Genomic DNA, 16,173 nt, shown 5'->3' with positions numbered 1-16,173 from the left:
CAGACTGTCTGCTATGCTTGGCAGTTACATGTATATGCAATTTCATGTGATATCTTGTTTTTTACTTAATCTCTTTCATGGTATTTGCATTTAACATCATAAATAACCATTACTGCATGTTTATTTCTTTAAACCTCTTTTTTTTAAAGGTCGAGTCTAAAAATTCTTGATTGCAGTCGCCGTATAGACTCTTACTTAAGTTTCATAAAATTTATGGTCTTTGTTGATCCTTTACTCAGTTAATTCTCCAAAGTGCAGTATATTCTCTTTTATTTTTACTTTGGCTCGTTTCAATTTTATAGATTTTTACGATATCATGTAACATGCAGTACCATTCAATTTGTTACTATTACTGCTAGAAGTGCCTCTCCAATAGAAGCAATGCATACCCAAAATAACATTTGCTGATTTACGTAAGTCCATGCATGACTTAAGGAGCAAATACAGTGTTTATAAAATACTTAATGATTTTCAGTGTCTGTATCTTGCATACAGTGTATTACGTACCGTATACAATTTGGACAGAACAGAAATAATTCATAATTTGGGATATTTAAAGATCGTTTGAATTCTGATCAACCTTAGTTTATTCTAAAACTGCTTTAATTTCAGGAAAAAATATACATTTTTACAATTAATTAAAAAAGAAATGCTCAATATTGTAGCAGTTAGTGCATGTACATTTCACTGGCTGAGTATCATTTTTTAAACATCATGGAATCGCATGCTGTGACAGCTCCGTCAAATGCCCTTATAATGATAAAATCTGGAACATTGCATATTAAACAGCAGATTGTCCAGACTGCAGAAGTACTCATACTGTAGCAGTTTACAAAAATTATCCATTTCCCAGATGTGTTGCAAAAAAGTAATTTGCAAATGTGTGGTTCTGACACAGGTGTCTCGTATCTCAGCAACATCTAATGGTATTAAATAATCAATATTATGTGAACAAATGAAATACCTCTAAATCTTTCTATTATCTCTAATTTTATGACGTAAACAAAATCTGTTATCTTACTTGCATACTATAAGTAGATATTGAGAGATGAACGTCTGGGACTTGTTGTTAAACTATGACTAATTTAAATCGAGGGGAAATCAGATTGCTTGAATCAGTAAACTATTCAGAAAGTCAGATTAGGAAGATTCCGCTGCCTTTGGAGTACCATGGAGTTAAGATCGCTTAACTTCATACAGACAGGTGTCAAATTAAATACTCGACTGTGTAAAGAATCTCACTTGTTCATGTTTTTCGTGCATGTGCCCAGCGACTGGTTGGCGCGAACCAGTCCGGGGAACCAGTCGTTCGCACCTGAGGAAATAAAATATAGTGTCATTGGCTACTGTTGATGTTATCAAATATACATGTTCATATTAATAAAACAGCTTGTGGGCACAGCAGATCTGGAGTTTATATAGTGCTGATCAGCCAGCAGCAGTATTATTGTTGTTGTTATACCATATGGTATCACTGATGGTACAGTTGTGTAATAAAGATTATTTTGTTATCAGACATTCCCAGCCTGGTTGGCAAAAATGTAAACAAATCACCATGGAATGGTCTGTGCTCTTCAGTAGTATTTATATGTGAGATGCATCATACACATGTAGTGGTTACTGTACTTTCTATAAGTTCATTTAGTGTGATGTTGCATTTTACTGGCCTGTATGGTTAAAGCGATGGAGTCGACACCTGCGCATGCGTCAGATGGCCATAGCGTGTTATTGTTTACAAATAAGCATCTACCCATGAGCCTTTGCATTTTTAGCATGTGGTGTTAGCATGCGCAGGTGATGATCCTACCGCTTTAAATTGTACCTTCAGGTCGCAGATATGCATCAACATTGTTTCAAAGTATTATGGGCTCCTCATAATCCCTTTACCAGTTAAAAAGTTCTAAAGAGTATTCCTAATTAATTGATATATAAGTACAATTTGTAATATTTATGGTTTTTTACATTTATCCAAACAGTTTAGATGGGATGGATACATAATGTATATATATATATATATATATATATATATATCAAGTATTTGTATTTTTTGGAGTGTACTACATGTGTACTACCGTACTATGCGTCTCCTTTTAGAGTGTGTATAGGCATTTTGTTATTCAATAAATAGCAAACAGTTCACATGCTTCTTTGTAATGTTACACAATAGTACTAGGTCATTCACACTCAATTGTCCATCATTATTTATACCCAAGGCTATTTTACTGCTGTTTTTATTACCACAGCCCTCCTGGGGGGTCTATTGTGGTAAGAGATAGGATGTTCACAACAACAGTCACATTCTCTTTAAACGTGGTATCCTGACACATGGCAACATGTAGTTATTGGAAGTATTATTTGATCACAAATCTTTGAAACCATAATGCAGTTATGTAATTATAAGCAAGGAAATAAATAGCTATTTTTTATGTTATTATTATCGCTGTTGCCAAATGATGTCTCTCTTAACAAAATTAACTATATTCTGAATAATGCTTGTGGGAAAGAGATGTCTTTGTCTATTGCAGCCCATATGATTCTAAAAGTTAAAAATATAACAAATAGAATTGATTTATGTCAAAAGTTTAAACAACTTTGAGTGAAATTTCTAATTTAATTTATCCCCTTTTCAGTAAAAAAGGAAATAACTGTATAATTTCTTTTTTTTTTTCACTGCATATTAAACTTGCTGAATATCCACGTTCAGCGATGACAAAATAAATAACAGGTCAGCTGACCACAATTTATTATCACTACTCTGTGTGTGTGTAACTTATGAAAATTAAAACAAAATGGGCCACACAATCTTTGTTGTCATGCAAATTACTAAGGTCATCTGAGATCCAACGATGGCAAATTAGAATCAAAACGATACAAATAGTCTTTGACATTCTATTCCTGTCTTGTTTTCCTCCATAATAATATTTTTGTTCATATTTGTTTATATTTTACAAGTTTCAATCACTATTTTCGTCTTTAAAAACATTTTTTTTGAGACAGCTTGTGTCTCTTTAAAGAGTAACTGACTGACTGGTGGTTTGAATAAACCTTGTGATGTTTGATAACTTTGGTTAAAAAAAAAATATACAAGCTTTGTTTTCTAACAATATCCTATTGTAATTTTTTGTTTTCAGTACAGAGAAATACAAGATGACTTTTGTGGTTCAGGTATTCTTCATCCGATACAGATTCAGCGCTCACTAACGGCTCAGGATTTCTTATGGTATTCGGGTCATGGTAGTATCTTCACATCAGTGCTAGTGAATATTTATGATAGGCACACTATTGTGTTGATTGGTACAGATGCAGGCGTTCTCATGAAAGTAGGTATCTTTATAGTACTTAGTTTTGTTAGTTGTTAATTATTGACTCCCATGTGCGAAGCACAAAATGAGAGTCTTTGCAGTTAGTGTGTCTGTATGTGTGTGTGTGTGTGTGTGTGTGTGTGTGTGTATGTGTGTATGTGTGTCCGACTGTTCCACTGCTATCTCAAGAACCATACATCGGTTTTTGATGAAACTTGGTGCATAGATGCTCTGGGCCAATGCGCAGATTTGATTAGGTTTCGGTAAAATTCCATGCTCTTTAATTACCTAATTTGCATGATAATTAGCTAATTTTTAGCTGTTCTATGACTGTTCCACTGATATCTAAAGAACCACTCATTGGATTTTGATGAAACTTGGTACATAGATGCTCTGAACATATGCGCAGATTTGATTAGTTTTTGGTAAAATCTGTGCATATTAATTACCTAATTTGCATGATAATTAGCTATTTTTTAGTGGTTCCATGACAGTTCCACTGATATCTAAACAACCACTCATTGGATTTTGATGAAACTTGGTACATAGATGCTCTGAACTAATGCTAGGTTTTGATTAGTTTTTGGTAATAATCCGTGGATACTAATTACCTAATTTGCATAATGATTAGTCAATTTTCGGTTTTTCCACTGATATCTCAAGTACTAATCATCACATTTCAATGAAAATTGGTACATAGATGTCATATGACACTGCACAGACCTGATAGTTTTTATGGTAATATCAGTACATATAATTACCTAATTTGCATAATTAATTAATTTTCAGCTTTTGATATAAGTAGTGAGCATTACATTTCAATGAAACTTAGTACTTACATACTCAAGGACTATGGAGAGATTGATTTTTTCGGATAAATATTTGTGAATATTAATCACCTAATTTGCATAATTAGTTAATTTTCAGCTTTTCCACGGGTATCTCAAGTACTAATCATCGCATTTCAATGAAACTTGGTACATAGATCCTTTAGGACTATGCAGAGACCTGATTAGTTTCAGGGTAAATAATTGTGCATATTAATTACCTAATTTGCATAATTAATTTTCAGCTTTTCTACTGATATCTAAATTACTAATCATCACATTTCAATGAATCTAGAATTATGCAGAGACCCAATTAGTTTTTGGTAAATATTTGTGCATATTAATCACCTAATTTGCATAATTAACCAATTTCCAACTTTCACACTGATATCTCAGGTACTAATCATCACATATCAATGAATGTTTATACATGGATGCTGTAGGACAATAGACAGACCTGAATAATTGTGGGTTAAAATCTGTACATATTAATTACCCAATTTGCATAATTAACCAATTTTAAGCTTTCACACTGATATCTAAAGTACTAATTTCCATTTTAATGAAACTTAGTACAAAGATGCTCTAGGACAATGTACAAACCTAATTAGTTTGGGGTAAAACTCTGTTCATATTATTTCCCTAATTAGCATAATAATTCATAATTTTTTGGTTCTAATCGCATTTCAATTAAACTTGGTACATAGAGTTTTTGTTACATTGCGCAGACCTCATTAGTTTTACAATCAAATCTGTTCATGTTAATTTTCTGATTTGCATATTAATTAGTTTTCAGCTAAGTAATATCAAATTCTATTTAATGTGTCTCCAATACTCTCAGCACATGGGAGTTCTTTCTAAGCTTTCTTTGATTAAATCCATGGGAACATGCAAAATAGTGATAGAACTCACTGCCAAGTTCAGGAACCCAGTAAATTTGCTCAAAACATCAAAATAGTGAAATTAAATGCCAGTGTAAATAAATGGTTTAACATTAACTATTTTTCAAAAACCTATATAATATCGCATAATATGACTGAAGTGGAATTGTTGCTAGCTCTGAACTATATAGTCTAGTGCCTTTGGGCTTTTCCTGCCTTGCAGTGTTTTGAGGTGATGATCAACATCTCTGCATGGAGCTAAATACCGGTAATCATATTACCATGAAATACCAATAAATGTTTTTAGTCTGGGGACTATTTATTTGGGCTTCTTGTATACAGTGATATAGCATGCATTCTATTAAACTTGGTACAAAGGTACAGCATAGTATTATCGAGCTGATTATTATTTATGAGCTGGTCAAAAATCATCGACTTGTGGCCTACCGATACTTACGTATTCCTTTTGTTATAATATTTCTAGAGTTTTCTTTTATCTACCCAGTACTTCAATTCTGTAGATCAGGTAGCATTTCAAAGAGCATTAAAGGCTATATTTATGTACATCAGCCGATGAGTCATTTTGGGTAAAAATTGATATTTTGGACTTCTCTTCTAAAACCACTAATGAAAATGCTTTTCTCTCAGATTTGTTCATTTTGTGTCAATATTACAAATTTTGTATTTTTGGTGAATGTTTTGATTAATATTTAGTTAAAAATTGACTTCTTTAAAACTACAAGCCCAATTATTTTGATACTTGATAAGCAAGGACCTTGGATCTGTCAGATTTGGTTATTTTGTTTTTAATTTGCTATTTTTACTGAATATTTTCAGCATTTTGGTAAAGAAAAAATAACATTTTAAACTTCTCCATAAAAACCTCCAGCCCATTTGCTTTGATATCAGGCTTTGATATTTGATGTGTGCCTGTTTCTGATTGGGGGGTGGGGGGGGGGCATATGTGACACATTTGACCTTATTGTTCGATGAAGTTTGGTTGGCATGTCACTTTGAGCCAGAATCAGAATTTGTATTGTGGGTGTGTATTAGTTGGCTACCACATGTTCTGACAAGTCAGAACTGTTTCGACCATCAGGTAACAGGTTTTGATGACCTTTTACCAATTAGCAATTAGTGCCTATTTGCTTTACTTAATTGACTACATTATGTATATTTCTTTTGTCGATGTTTGTTTCTCTATTAAATACTTAAATGTACTACACCCACAACAATTTTCTGTGTGGACGGGACCAGTTTAAATTAAATTTTAGGGTGCTCACATTCATGCATTGAGTTACAGATGCACTATATCTATGTAATATGGTAAGATCCAATTCTGTATTTATACATAGACCCTCCAGTAGAGTCTGTGATTTATGTCAAAATTAGACTGTTTTAAACATATTTGATACATTTTTCAAAAATGATATATATGGCGATTGTGGACTTGTTAATGCACCCCAATGATTATACATAATATAACGTGATCCACTAACAGATGTCGCTGTGAACGTTTGTTCTATTTCCTTTAATGTTTGTGGCATTTGATTGTACCAGTACTTGTATTCTAGTGTCTAATGAGTAGATCACTGGCTATAAGGCAATCATTGCTGCTTGCAGCTATATTGTTAATTAGCAAGTCACCCTCTAGAATCAGTCTGTCTTACAGCATAAGAAACTGAGTGGCATATCTGGTTATACTGTCTCTCACCTTACAAATTTGATTGGACTGTTTGAACGTGTGACATTGTACATCGCACAATTGACTTTACCATTGTTAAGATGCCACCACAGTTAGTGGCGTATTTCTTAGAAAATTACTACGTGGCTAATTTTGATATTCACTGGCTCCGTATTCACCACACAATTCTGAATGTACCTAATAATTGCTGACCAAGTTCGTCTGATTACATAAGGCACAATCAGTGATTTGATTCAACAAACCGACTCTTCGTGCCCGCATATACTCCTCTCAATCGATGGAACAATTTTCAATTCCCTAGGGGAGGTAATCACTGACAATAGCCCCCAATTGGTAGAGAACAATATGACGCATGTGCATATGTACTGAGTGTGTACCAATTGTTGAAAGGTTGAATAAATTTATCTCTGCAGTGGGTCATATAAATGGTTTCTCTAATTTCTCAGATGTTTAAAGACAAATCTACAATACTCTCTCCAGACTTTAATGTGATTTATTTATTTCATGAATTATTCTTACTTTTAGAATCAGGCTTTGCTGCGTAATGGATTTAATCACTCAAAATGTCTCAATTTGAATTGTCATCATTTTATATAATACATGTAAAAGCAAAACTGATTAATTAAATGAAATATTGCTTAATTATCTCATTATGAATCTGTCTGAAGTAAAAGTAGAACCAAAAGAATTCTGGACTGTAACAGAGTCTTGAAGTCTGTCAGTTAACATTAATTAAGTTTTACTTTGTTTAGCATAAGGCATGTTGGAGATGCTATCATAGATAGGCAATTAGAGTGGATGTTCTGCAGTCATTTGTATTATACTTGCAACGATATTGCTACTTAAGGTAACTGTCTGTCATGTATGATACAGCATTGTGGGCTAGTGATTGATGTGCTTGAGGGTGGAGGGGCACATCGATTCTACAAATCTGTTGCAATGCATGCTGGGATTTTTAAAAGAAGTTAATTGTTTAAAACCAGACATTTTCTCTATGTCCAGATCTGTTACGTTCGTTTTATTAAAATTGACGTTCACTACTGGATTGTAAAAGTATGATTTTTGTTGTTAGCCGATTTCTGAATTGAATTTTATTTCTCTGTAGGTTATTGTTAATGCCGAGGGGGAAAATTCACCGCACGAATTGCGTAAGCCATATCAGAATATAACATTGACAAATAACTCACCAATTAAACAAGATATGGTAATGGACAACAGTAACCAGTACATATTTGTCATGTCAGACCAACAGGTACGATAAATAAAAAAAAAATAATTCATGTCTTTGTGTCAGCAACTCCTGAATCAATTGCGTCGCATAATTGTCAGCGAAAGACTGACTTGAGTCATTGTTCTTAATTCTATATTCTGACATGTTCATTTACACACTAAGGGTGTATGGCTCAAATCTCTTGGGATTTTTTTCTAACAGCCACATCGCTGCGGCATTTGTAGTGGGACCTGCTCGATGTGAGCTCATAAAAGTATTTAACGTTCAATACATGTAGTATGATATTTATGAGTGGTTGGGACGATTTTAAAATCTATTATCATTCAGTCTAAGTGATTTCCTTCTCTCCTTCAAGAATGAAGTAAATATAAAAAAAAACATATTTCGCCAATTTCATGCATGAACAGAGACAGATTTTGATCAAACATGGTACATGATTGGACTCAAAATGGCCGACTGGTGGCCATTTTTTTTAGTGCAGTTTTGGAGCCATAGCTCTGACATTCTCTTATTGTTCATTTTCAAACTTTATATATTTCTTAAACTTAAGAAGTCACAGGGACTGTGTAATGCAATTTATTCTCACTTTATATTTACTTTTGTAGGTTTTCAAAGTGCCGGTTCATACATGCAGTTTGTACACTGACTGTTCAGTGTGTGTTACAACTCCCGATCCGGTGGAGTGTGGTTGGTGTGAAGGAAAGTCAGAATGTTCAACCAGACAAGACTGTGTTGGTAACGGTGTTCTATGGGGCAGATCAACATGTCCGCCAACTATTCATACGGTAAGACTTGTACTCAACGGTGTGGTATATAAATAAGCCAGAATTTGATCCATTTTTGTAGATAGTATATTATGTTGATTTCATACATGTATTCAAGAGATTGTCTACAATATTGAATTCAGCTGAGAAGATTTGTGTAGATTTTTGTTTAAAACTTGTTTCATCAGCTTTAGTATTGGGAATTTATTATCGTTCTGATGTTGTACCATTCTGATGTTGATGGCAGTACAGCCATGCTTGAATTTTCAAGTAAACTGTAGAACTTATGTAAGATTAATGAGCATATACCATTCACTGTGAGATCCCACTTCATGCGTGAAATCGAGCGTAACGGCAAACAACGATCATAGCATTGGAACAGCATACTACCCAGTAGTAGTGGTATTTCAAAAAAATATTTTGGAGATATTTCAACACATAATAATTTCTTTTGATGATGATCAATTTTGATGAAGTAATAATAATAATAATAAACTTTATTGATATTGTTTCCTTTATAGGATCTTGAGTTAAATTACAATAAAGTGTGGATGAAAGAAAAAACAAGAAAGATAATAAAATAAAATAACATAAAAATGATGATAACAGAAAAAAAAAAAAAAAAAAAAAACTTGCAGATATGCCTTGATATAAATATTGTTGTTTATTTGGATGAGAATGAAGGCTTTTTCATGTTATTTTCTCTAATTTTGAAACATTCGTATATGTATTTAGCTAGTTTTATAATTGTTTTATTTTCATTGTTGTTCATCATAGCTATCATTTTTTCTTCATCTGTCATGTTTGGGAGTGACATTTTTGACTTAGTGTTTAGTTGGTTTCTTTCATTTTCATATAGTTTGCAGTTAAGCAGAAAAAGTAAGTGTATCTCAGCGCAATGTTTAAAATAAAATCATTTTTTGCAGCAGTCGTTCAGTTTGCACCTTTCACACAATACGCAGTGAATTGTAATAAAGATTATCATTCATACATATGCTGATTAGTCACTATTGATATGCAAATTAGCTGCACTGCTGGTAACACTGATGCATACTGGGAAATTTACATATCCACGATTCCTAATTATATGCTTACAATGGCTATAATTAACATTTGTTCTTTCCAAGAATTCAGCAGATACTGCCATGCTTAAAAGGATCAATGTACATGACCATTATTCATTTTGTCATACTGCAAACCACTTCAATTTCATGAGAAACACATTTTAACGAATCAGTGGAAATCACAGAATTTTAAATCAGCGGAAATTACTTTCACAAAATTTTATCATCAAATTGTGAAAATTTCTATCAGCAAAAATTATTCAGTTATCAATCTTGCATCATTTAGGGTCAGAATCACTTTAATATTAAAATTTCTTGAATGAAATAAAAATTTGTAAAATCTAAATTTGACACTTAGTAGCAGAAAAAAATGACAAGTGAAAATACATTATTGTGCAACATTCAGTTTGAGATGTGTTTCTAAATGAAAACATAATTGGTATCGAGCAGGGTCTGCAGTGAATTAAAATTAAATTCCTTGTGTTTAATGAAATCATATCAACACAGTCATCCGTGATGTCATGTCGTGAAACGTTGCAACATACATTGTATATGTATAATACAATTTGGTACTATAAGTATCACTGTTTTGGTGTTATGATCTTAAATATTATGCCAGCAGGCTTTCAGCCAACCCTCTGTCTACTTGTCATTTTATTAGCCTCTCAGAATTTTACACAGTCACAACTTTTATTATTATTAATTTCTACAAACCTGTCAACTTATGATTGTAAATTCTCAGTTTTACTAGGAAGATAGCCATAAATAATCAAAAACCAGCCAATTACTATTTCCATTTCAATATAGATTTTAGACATGCACTTTTCTGTTTCTTGCTTTAATATAACCCCACATGCAGTATAAAGAAAGCATGTGTAGGTTACATGAATTTAAAGTATTCAAAGAAAAGTAGCAAAAACATTAGAAGCTTTGTTGTGTTAACCATTTGTTTTTAATATTTCCTGCTAAATTTTTGGTTCAACATATTATACCAATTTTTATGAATTTTTCTACATTTTTTATGATATTTTTTGATAAAATGAAAATAATTTCCCTTTGGTTACATAGAAAATATGCTAAAATTTTGAATTTTACGTGATAGGTGACATTTTAGACATGGCTTTATTACTACATGTATCATTGACAGACAGGCATAGGTAATATTAAAGATGAAATTAAATGTTTAGTGATGTAATTTATTTATTAAAGATGATCTAGCTTCAAAAATGATATGGCAATGACTCTCCCTGGATACACTCTACAATTGTTTCAGAGTAATTGTGATAATTAAAAACAAACAAACAAAACAAGAAATGCAAACATTCCCCATAAACTTCATAATGTGATTTTACTAAATCATCTCAAGATATTTAGTAAATTTTGAAGAACAAATAAATCTCAATTTACTACTGATAGAGTTGGGAGAGCATCGGTTTTTCTACCTGCATGAATAGGTATGTTTTCTGCTTCATTATGCAATCTTCACTCAAGCAACATGTTGATTACAAAATTAGAATTTAATATCCTACCATAGTGGTAAAAAATCCAACGATAAATATGTTGAAAAAAAAATTATATTATCTATTTAGTGACAGAAAATAGTTTTCATGTAATGGAATGATATCATCAGAACTCCCGGTAATGTGATAAATTACTTTCTATCTTTATATCCCTTTATAAATAATTATACAGGTCTCCACTTGCTGCTCAGTATCGCCACACTGATGCATCAGTGATCTGACTTACTATATGCACTGATGTATTCATGCAACGAAGGCAGTCACATTTTGCTCACATCAAACGCAGAATGAGTGTAAAACAATTTTTAGAAGAGTTTTTATCTTTATGAAGTAAATAATCGGTTATACACATGTATCCGTAGATATGGTTTGCCTCTATGTTTCTGGAGATGATGACAGTTTAGATGAACTATCTCTTTGTATTTTGTGCTAGAAATGTTGCCTTATCGCATAATTAGACATCATCTTCTCGTACAATTATCAAACAACAGACGATAGGCAAGTTGTTTGTTGATTGGTTTGCAGGATGGGTATTTTTGTTGCTCAACCAGTGAATGCCTTTCTTAAAGATTCTTTCATGAATAGTATTAATTGGAAGACATTTCAAATATGTCATGTTTTATTTTTCTGTAGGTTGCCACTCGAGAAGGTCCAATTGAAGGTGGTACATTGGTCACTATCAGCGGCGATAACTTAGGAGTTGGCATTGGTCAGAATACGCATCAAGTGACGGTAGCAGGTCAGTTTTGTGAACCTCTACCAGAGCAAAGCAGTGTACATGAGTAAGTGTGGATTCTGACTAAGTCGCGTGTGATAGACTTCTAGGAATTTGCAATCGTTTTTCATTAAAGGGTCATTAGCTGTATTTTCTCTTGTAATCTTGTATTTAATCAGGGGTAAAGTTAAAGACAGGGTAATTTGTATATGTCAGCTTGTGCATGCCTTAATATATCTAGCAGCCTGTGCAAGTAACCACACCTGTGTTTCATTCAACTAATTATTTAATTACTGTGTGGGTTTTGATGCTGGTGAATGTATATGTCAAGTCTATACTTACTGTAAACCACTCACTTTTCACTGCCAGGAATATTCTCAGTTTGATGATTTCATGGTATTTGTGAAGAAAACATTTTTCGAAAGTCGTTGTCACTCTATGCTTCATCACAGTGAATTTTTCACTGCTACAAAAAAAAATTTCAAATATGCAGTTAACCCTTGCCACGCGTACCACATGACTTTCTTTGGCACAAATTTTTTCCCACTTTTTTCTTATAGTTCTTCAATATTTCTGGAAATTAATCCTAATTTTGAAGCCAACAGACAAAATTGGAGTAAATTTTTATTTTTTTATACTGAAAAAAAAAATGGCTCTGAAGGAAAGTGCAAACTATAAACAGGACTATTTTGTGAATTTATAATGAAATGAGGCAACTGGTGGTAAAAAGGTTAAAGCAGTCATGGACACTCCACCTTCAAGAGAAAGTTTCTGTCTAATTGTTCAGTAATAAGTACTACTGTAAAATCTGTATTAGAAACCGCGGCTTCTATTAAATTGGTGCAGGTACGGTTTCTATTAGAGCACCTACACATATGGGAAATGATGAATTTTTGGTTTTCAATTATTCAGAAATAATTGGTGCGAATAACAATATTGTGAATTTTTTATGTACATTGAGAAACAGCACACTGGTTCTAACAGCTTTACATTCCCATTTGACTGGATGACTTAATGCTGTGACTCTTGTTAGAGGGCAGAAATTCCTTTTTTTTTTGTGACTGTTAATTAAGCAGCAAATCTTGAGCTGGTACTCTTCCTGATGCTGGCAAAACATGTGTAACCATTGTGCTACCCATCAATTAGACGATTGTAAAACAAACCTGTTAATATAATACTGTAAAATGACTAATTTTCACTGGTTTTAAATTTCACTGATTTACCATTTCAGGCATATTCAGTGGGTTTTAAATTCACGGTTTTATCAATTAGAAAATGTGTTCTACGCTAAATTTTACATATTCACTGGGTTTTTAATTTAGCGCATTTTCCAGTCAGCGAAATAAGCAAAATTAAAAACCCAGTGAATAATTAACCCATTTACAGTAGATATTGGAGGAACTTGAATGCATATATATAATTTGTAATGTGTTTATACAGTGCCTAGTTTAGATCGATAAAAGTCCTAGATCAGAAGTAAAAATAACATTGCTGCCTGTCGGCCATCTTTGATCAGATAGCAAAAGAAAATTACATGTGCCTTAGGTTTTAATCCGATTTATCACTAAATATCTGAGCAAATGGAAGTGCACTTTCACGTAGACAGAATGTGTGAATTCTTTCATGGAACATAACCTCATAGAAAATCAGCCAAGGAATCCTAAATTGACTTGTACTGAAAGTGTTCTGTTATTAGCGAGACAAAGTACATAATATAGCACTGCTTGGCCTTTAAGCTTCTACTTTTCAGAATCTAGCTAATAAGTAGTATGGCTGATACAGACTAGATTGATTGTGTACATATTAATCAGTTTTGTAGAGTGTCTCACTACAAACCATGTTATTTTGTATAGGACAGCTGTGTACAGACTGCATCTGTCGCAATCTCAGTTTAACCTTTTTACCACTAAATCCCTCTTTTCATCACTATTTCAAAAATAATCCCATTTCTGCACTTTCCTTCTGAAGATTGGGACTAAAATAGCCAAATTTTTTGAGTAAAAACTCAAATTAGGGTTCATTTAAAGAAAAATTTAAGAATATAACAAAAAAGTTAATGCAGAGTGTGTTGTTTTTATTTTAGATTAGTATGTAGAACTAAACCTAATCCGCATGGACGTGGTCCCGTCTCGGTTACCATTCACCATGCTAGTGACGATGCATCACTGGGTTATATCGTAGATGGTACTACCGTGTCAAATTATGAAAACTCTTTTTCATACGTGGTAAGATTTTTGAAGTGATTTCATTGCATTTCTATATTAAAAAATAATTCTGTGAGGCACAAAAAAATACTGTGATGTTTTGTTGGTACTAGAATTCTAGCTGTAAGTAGTTTACTTGAATTGTCTGCATGTATTGAAACAACCTTCATTCATTACCAACAACAACAATTTTTTCAAGACTTTTTAGCAATGGAAGAATTATGATCATTTTACCGAAAATTAGCAAAACAAATTATACAATGAATGTGAGGTCCTTATGGAAGAAGTCACATGACTTTAATTAAATCAAGGCTATCATCCTCTCAAATGCTCTTATAATTGACCAATTCCATGAGGCCAGAGTTTCTGTTTTTTTAACAGTATTTGGTTGTCACTTTATCCCAAACTTTTTTTTTCTAGGATCCTGTTATAAACAATTTTACCCCCAAATTTGGTGCTCAGTCAGGCGGAACCAAAGTTGTTGTGACTGGGAAATATCTGGATGTTGGAACTGATAGAGCGGTTATGGTTGCCGGCGAACCATGTCAGATTACCAAGTAAGTAGAATGAAGTCTTTTAAAGTTATTTTGTCTTAATACTGCATATGCATAATTAATTTTGACTTCCTTGTTCACAGTTGGTTAACTTAAGATTATCCTCCAAATATCCATTTGATGTAACATCAAGGATTTACAGCTTACTCTTTTGAAATATGGTATTGCAAACTCCTTGAAGTGTACGGTCGCTTCATACAAATTTGGGTCAATATGAGCTAATGATGATGCGCGTCATGCACGAACTTTGAACGAGTCTGCAGCATTACTGATGTATCATGTGCACTTTCAACCTGTATGTCATTTATTGTTAAAAATGCTTAGATCTCCATTTCTGGACACTTTTTAGGATTTAGAAATTTGATATGGAATTCTGTATTGTTTTTGTCAATCTCAAGAGAGAAAAAGTGTGTTATTGATATATTCACATATAACCTCTCTCCACAGGGCTATGTTTGGTCAAGTTCACTGTACAACCTCGGCAACAGCTGAGATGTCATATGGACCACTTGTAATCACCATTGACAATGCTGTTAGAACTAGTGATGAGAACTACAATTATACGACTGATCCCCAGATTTACGATATCAACCCAAAAAAAGGCTTCCTCAGGTGAGCATGTGTGTTACCCAGAAAGCGATACGTGGAATTGTGTACAGTGGTTTGATTATATAGACTGGTGTTTTATATATGCAAGTCTATGATGAGATGGACTATAGCTGATTGCTTTACTGCCTGAGGATATCTTCTTTTTGAAAAATACTCAAAGAGCTTATATGTGTTGTTGTACGCGATTTTCTAGAAGTTGCCGTCATGAAAATTCAGATAATAGGTTATTCAAGACTCATATGTATCAAAAAATACTTGGTAAAATAAAAATTTGGTAATATAAGTGTTTCATTTTGCTTTAATTTTTAATACCTAAAATGATGATTTATTAATATTTCAAGATAACTAAAGTTTACTAGTGGAACTTATTTTGATTTTAACAGTGTATTAGTGACTGGAAGATTGCTCTTCAAATAGTCAGGTTGAGAATGTTATACCGTATCATGTATTGATTTCATTGTTGTCTGAGATACCCAATTCTAGTATTATTATTATTGTTAGGAGATATTACCCTGTTATTAGACTGAAATTGTGTAAAATTAAAGTTTACATATGATGGCTAAAAATGTTGAGTAACCTAAGAAAATGATAGAAAACTAAAGTTCCTGTCTTTTCACTATTCGTAGTGTTCAGGCCTGTTTACATTATTGTTTGACTCTATTGGGAATTGCCTGCTACCACAAATATACCATATTTGTCCTATTAGAAGCATATCTCTGATATAAATGCACAATAATCTAAACATTGCCATTATTTATATACTGGATCATTAAAAATAGTTATATGATGATTCTAGC

General features: G+C 32.8%; 1 protein-coding gene across 1 annotated transcript in view; it reads left to right on the top strand.

The window, feature by feature from the left end:
* The window catches only part of LOC100375385 (hepatocyte growth factor receptor-like), a 61,644-nt gene that overhangs the window by 31,058 nt on the left and 14,413 nt on the right, over positions 1 to 16,173 (top strand). The window contains exons 4-10 of the mRNA XM_006820892.3: positions 3,132 to 3,320; positions 7,821 to 7,967; positions 8,552 to 8,731; positions 11,928 to 12,076; positions 14,093 to 14,234; positions 14,634 to 14,770; positions 15,215 to 15,379. Of these exons, the coding sequence (XP_006820955.3) occupies positions 3,132 to 3,320; positions 7,821 to 7,967; positions 8,552 to 8,731; positions 11,928 to 12,076; positions 14,093 to 14,234; positions 14,634 to 14,770; positions 15,215 to 15,379 (1,109 nt within the window). The remainder of the gene's footprint in view (positions 1 to 3,131; positions 3,321 to 7,820; positions 7,968 to 8,551; positions 8,732 to 11,927; positions 12,077 to 14,092; positions 14,235 to 14,633; positions 14,771 to 15,214; positions 15,380 to 16,173) is intronic.

The sequence above is a fragment of the Saccoglossus kowalevskii genome, chromosome 3, assembly GCF_978046115.1.
Source record: "Saccoglossus kowalevskii chromosome 3, keSacKowa6.1, whole genome shotgun sequence".
In the NCBI taxonomy this organism is placed as follows: domain Eukaryota; kingdom Metazoa; phylum Hemichordata; class Enteropneusta; family Harrimaniidae; genus Saccoglossus; species Saccoglossus kowalevskii.
This window is presented reverse-complemented; position numbering and strand designations above follow the sequence as displayed.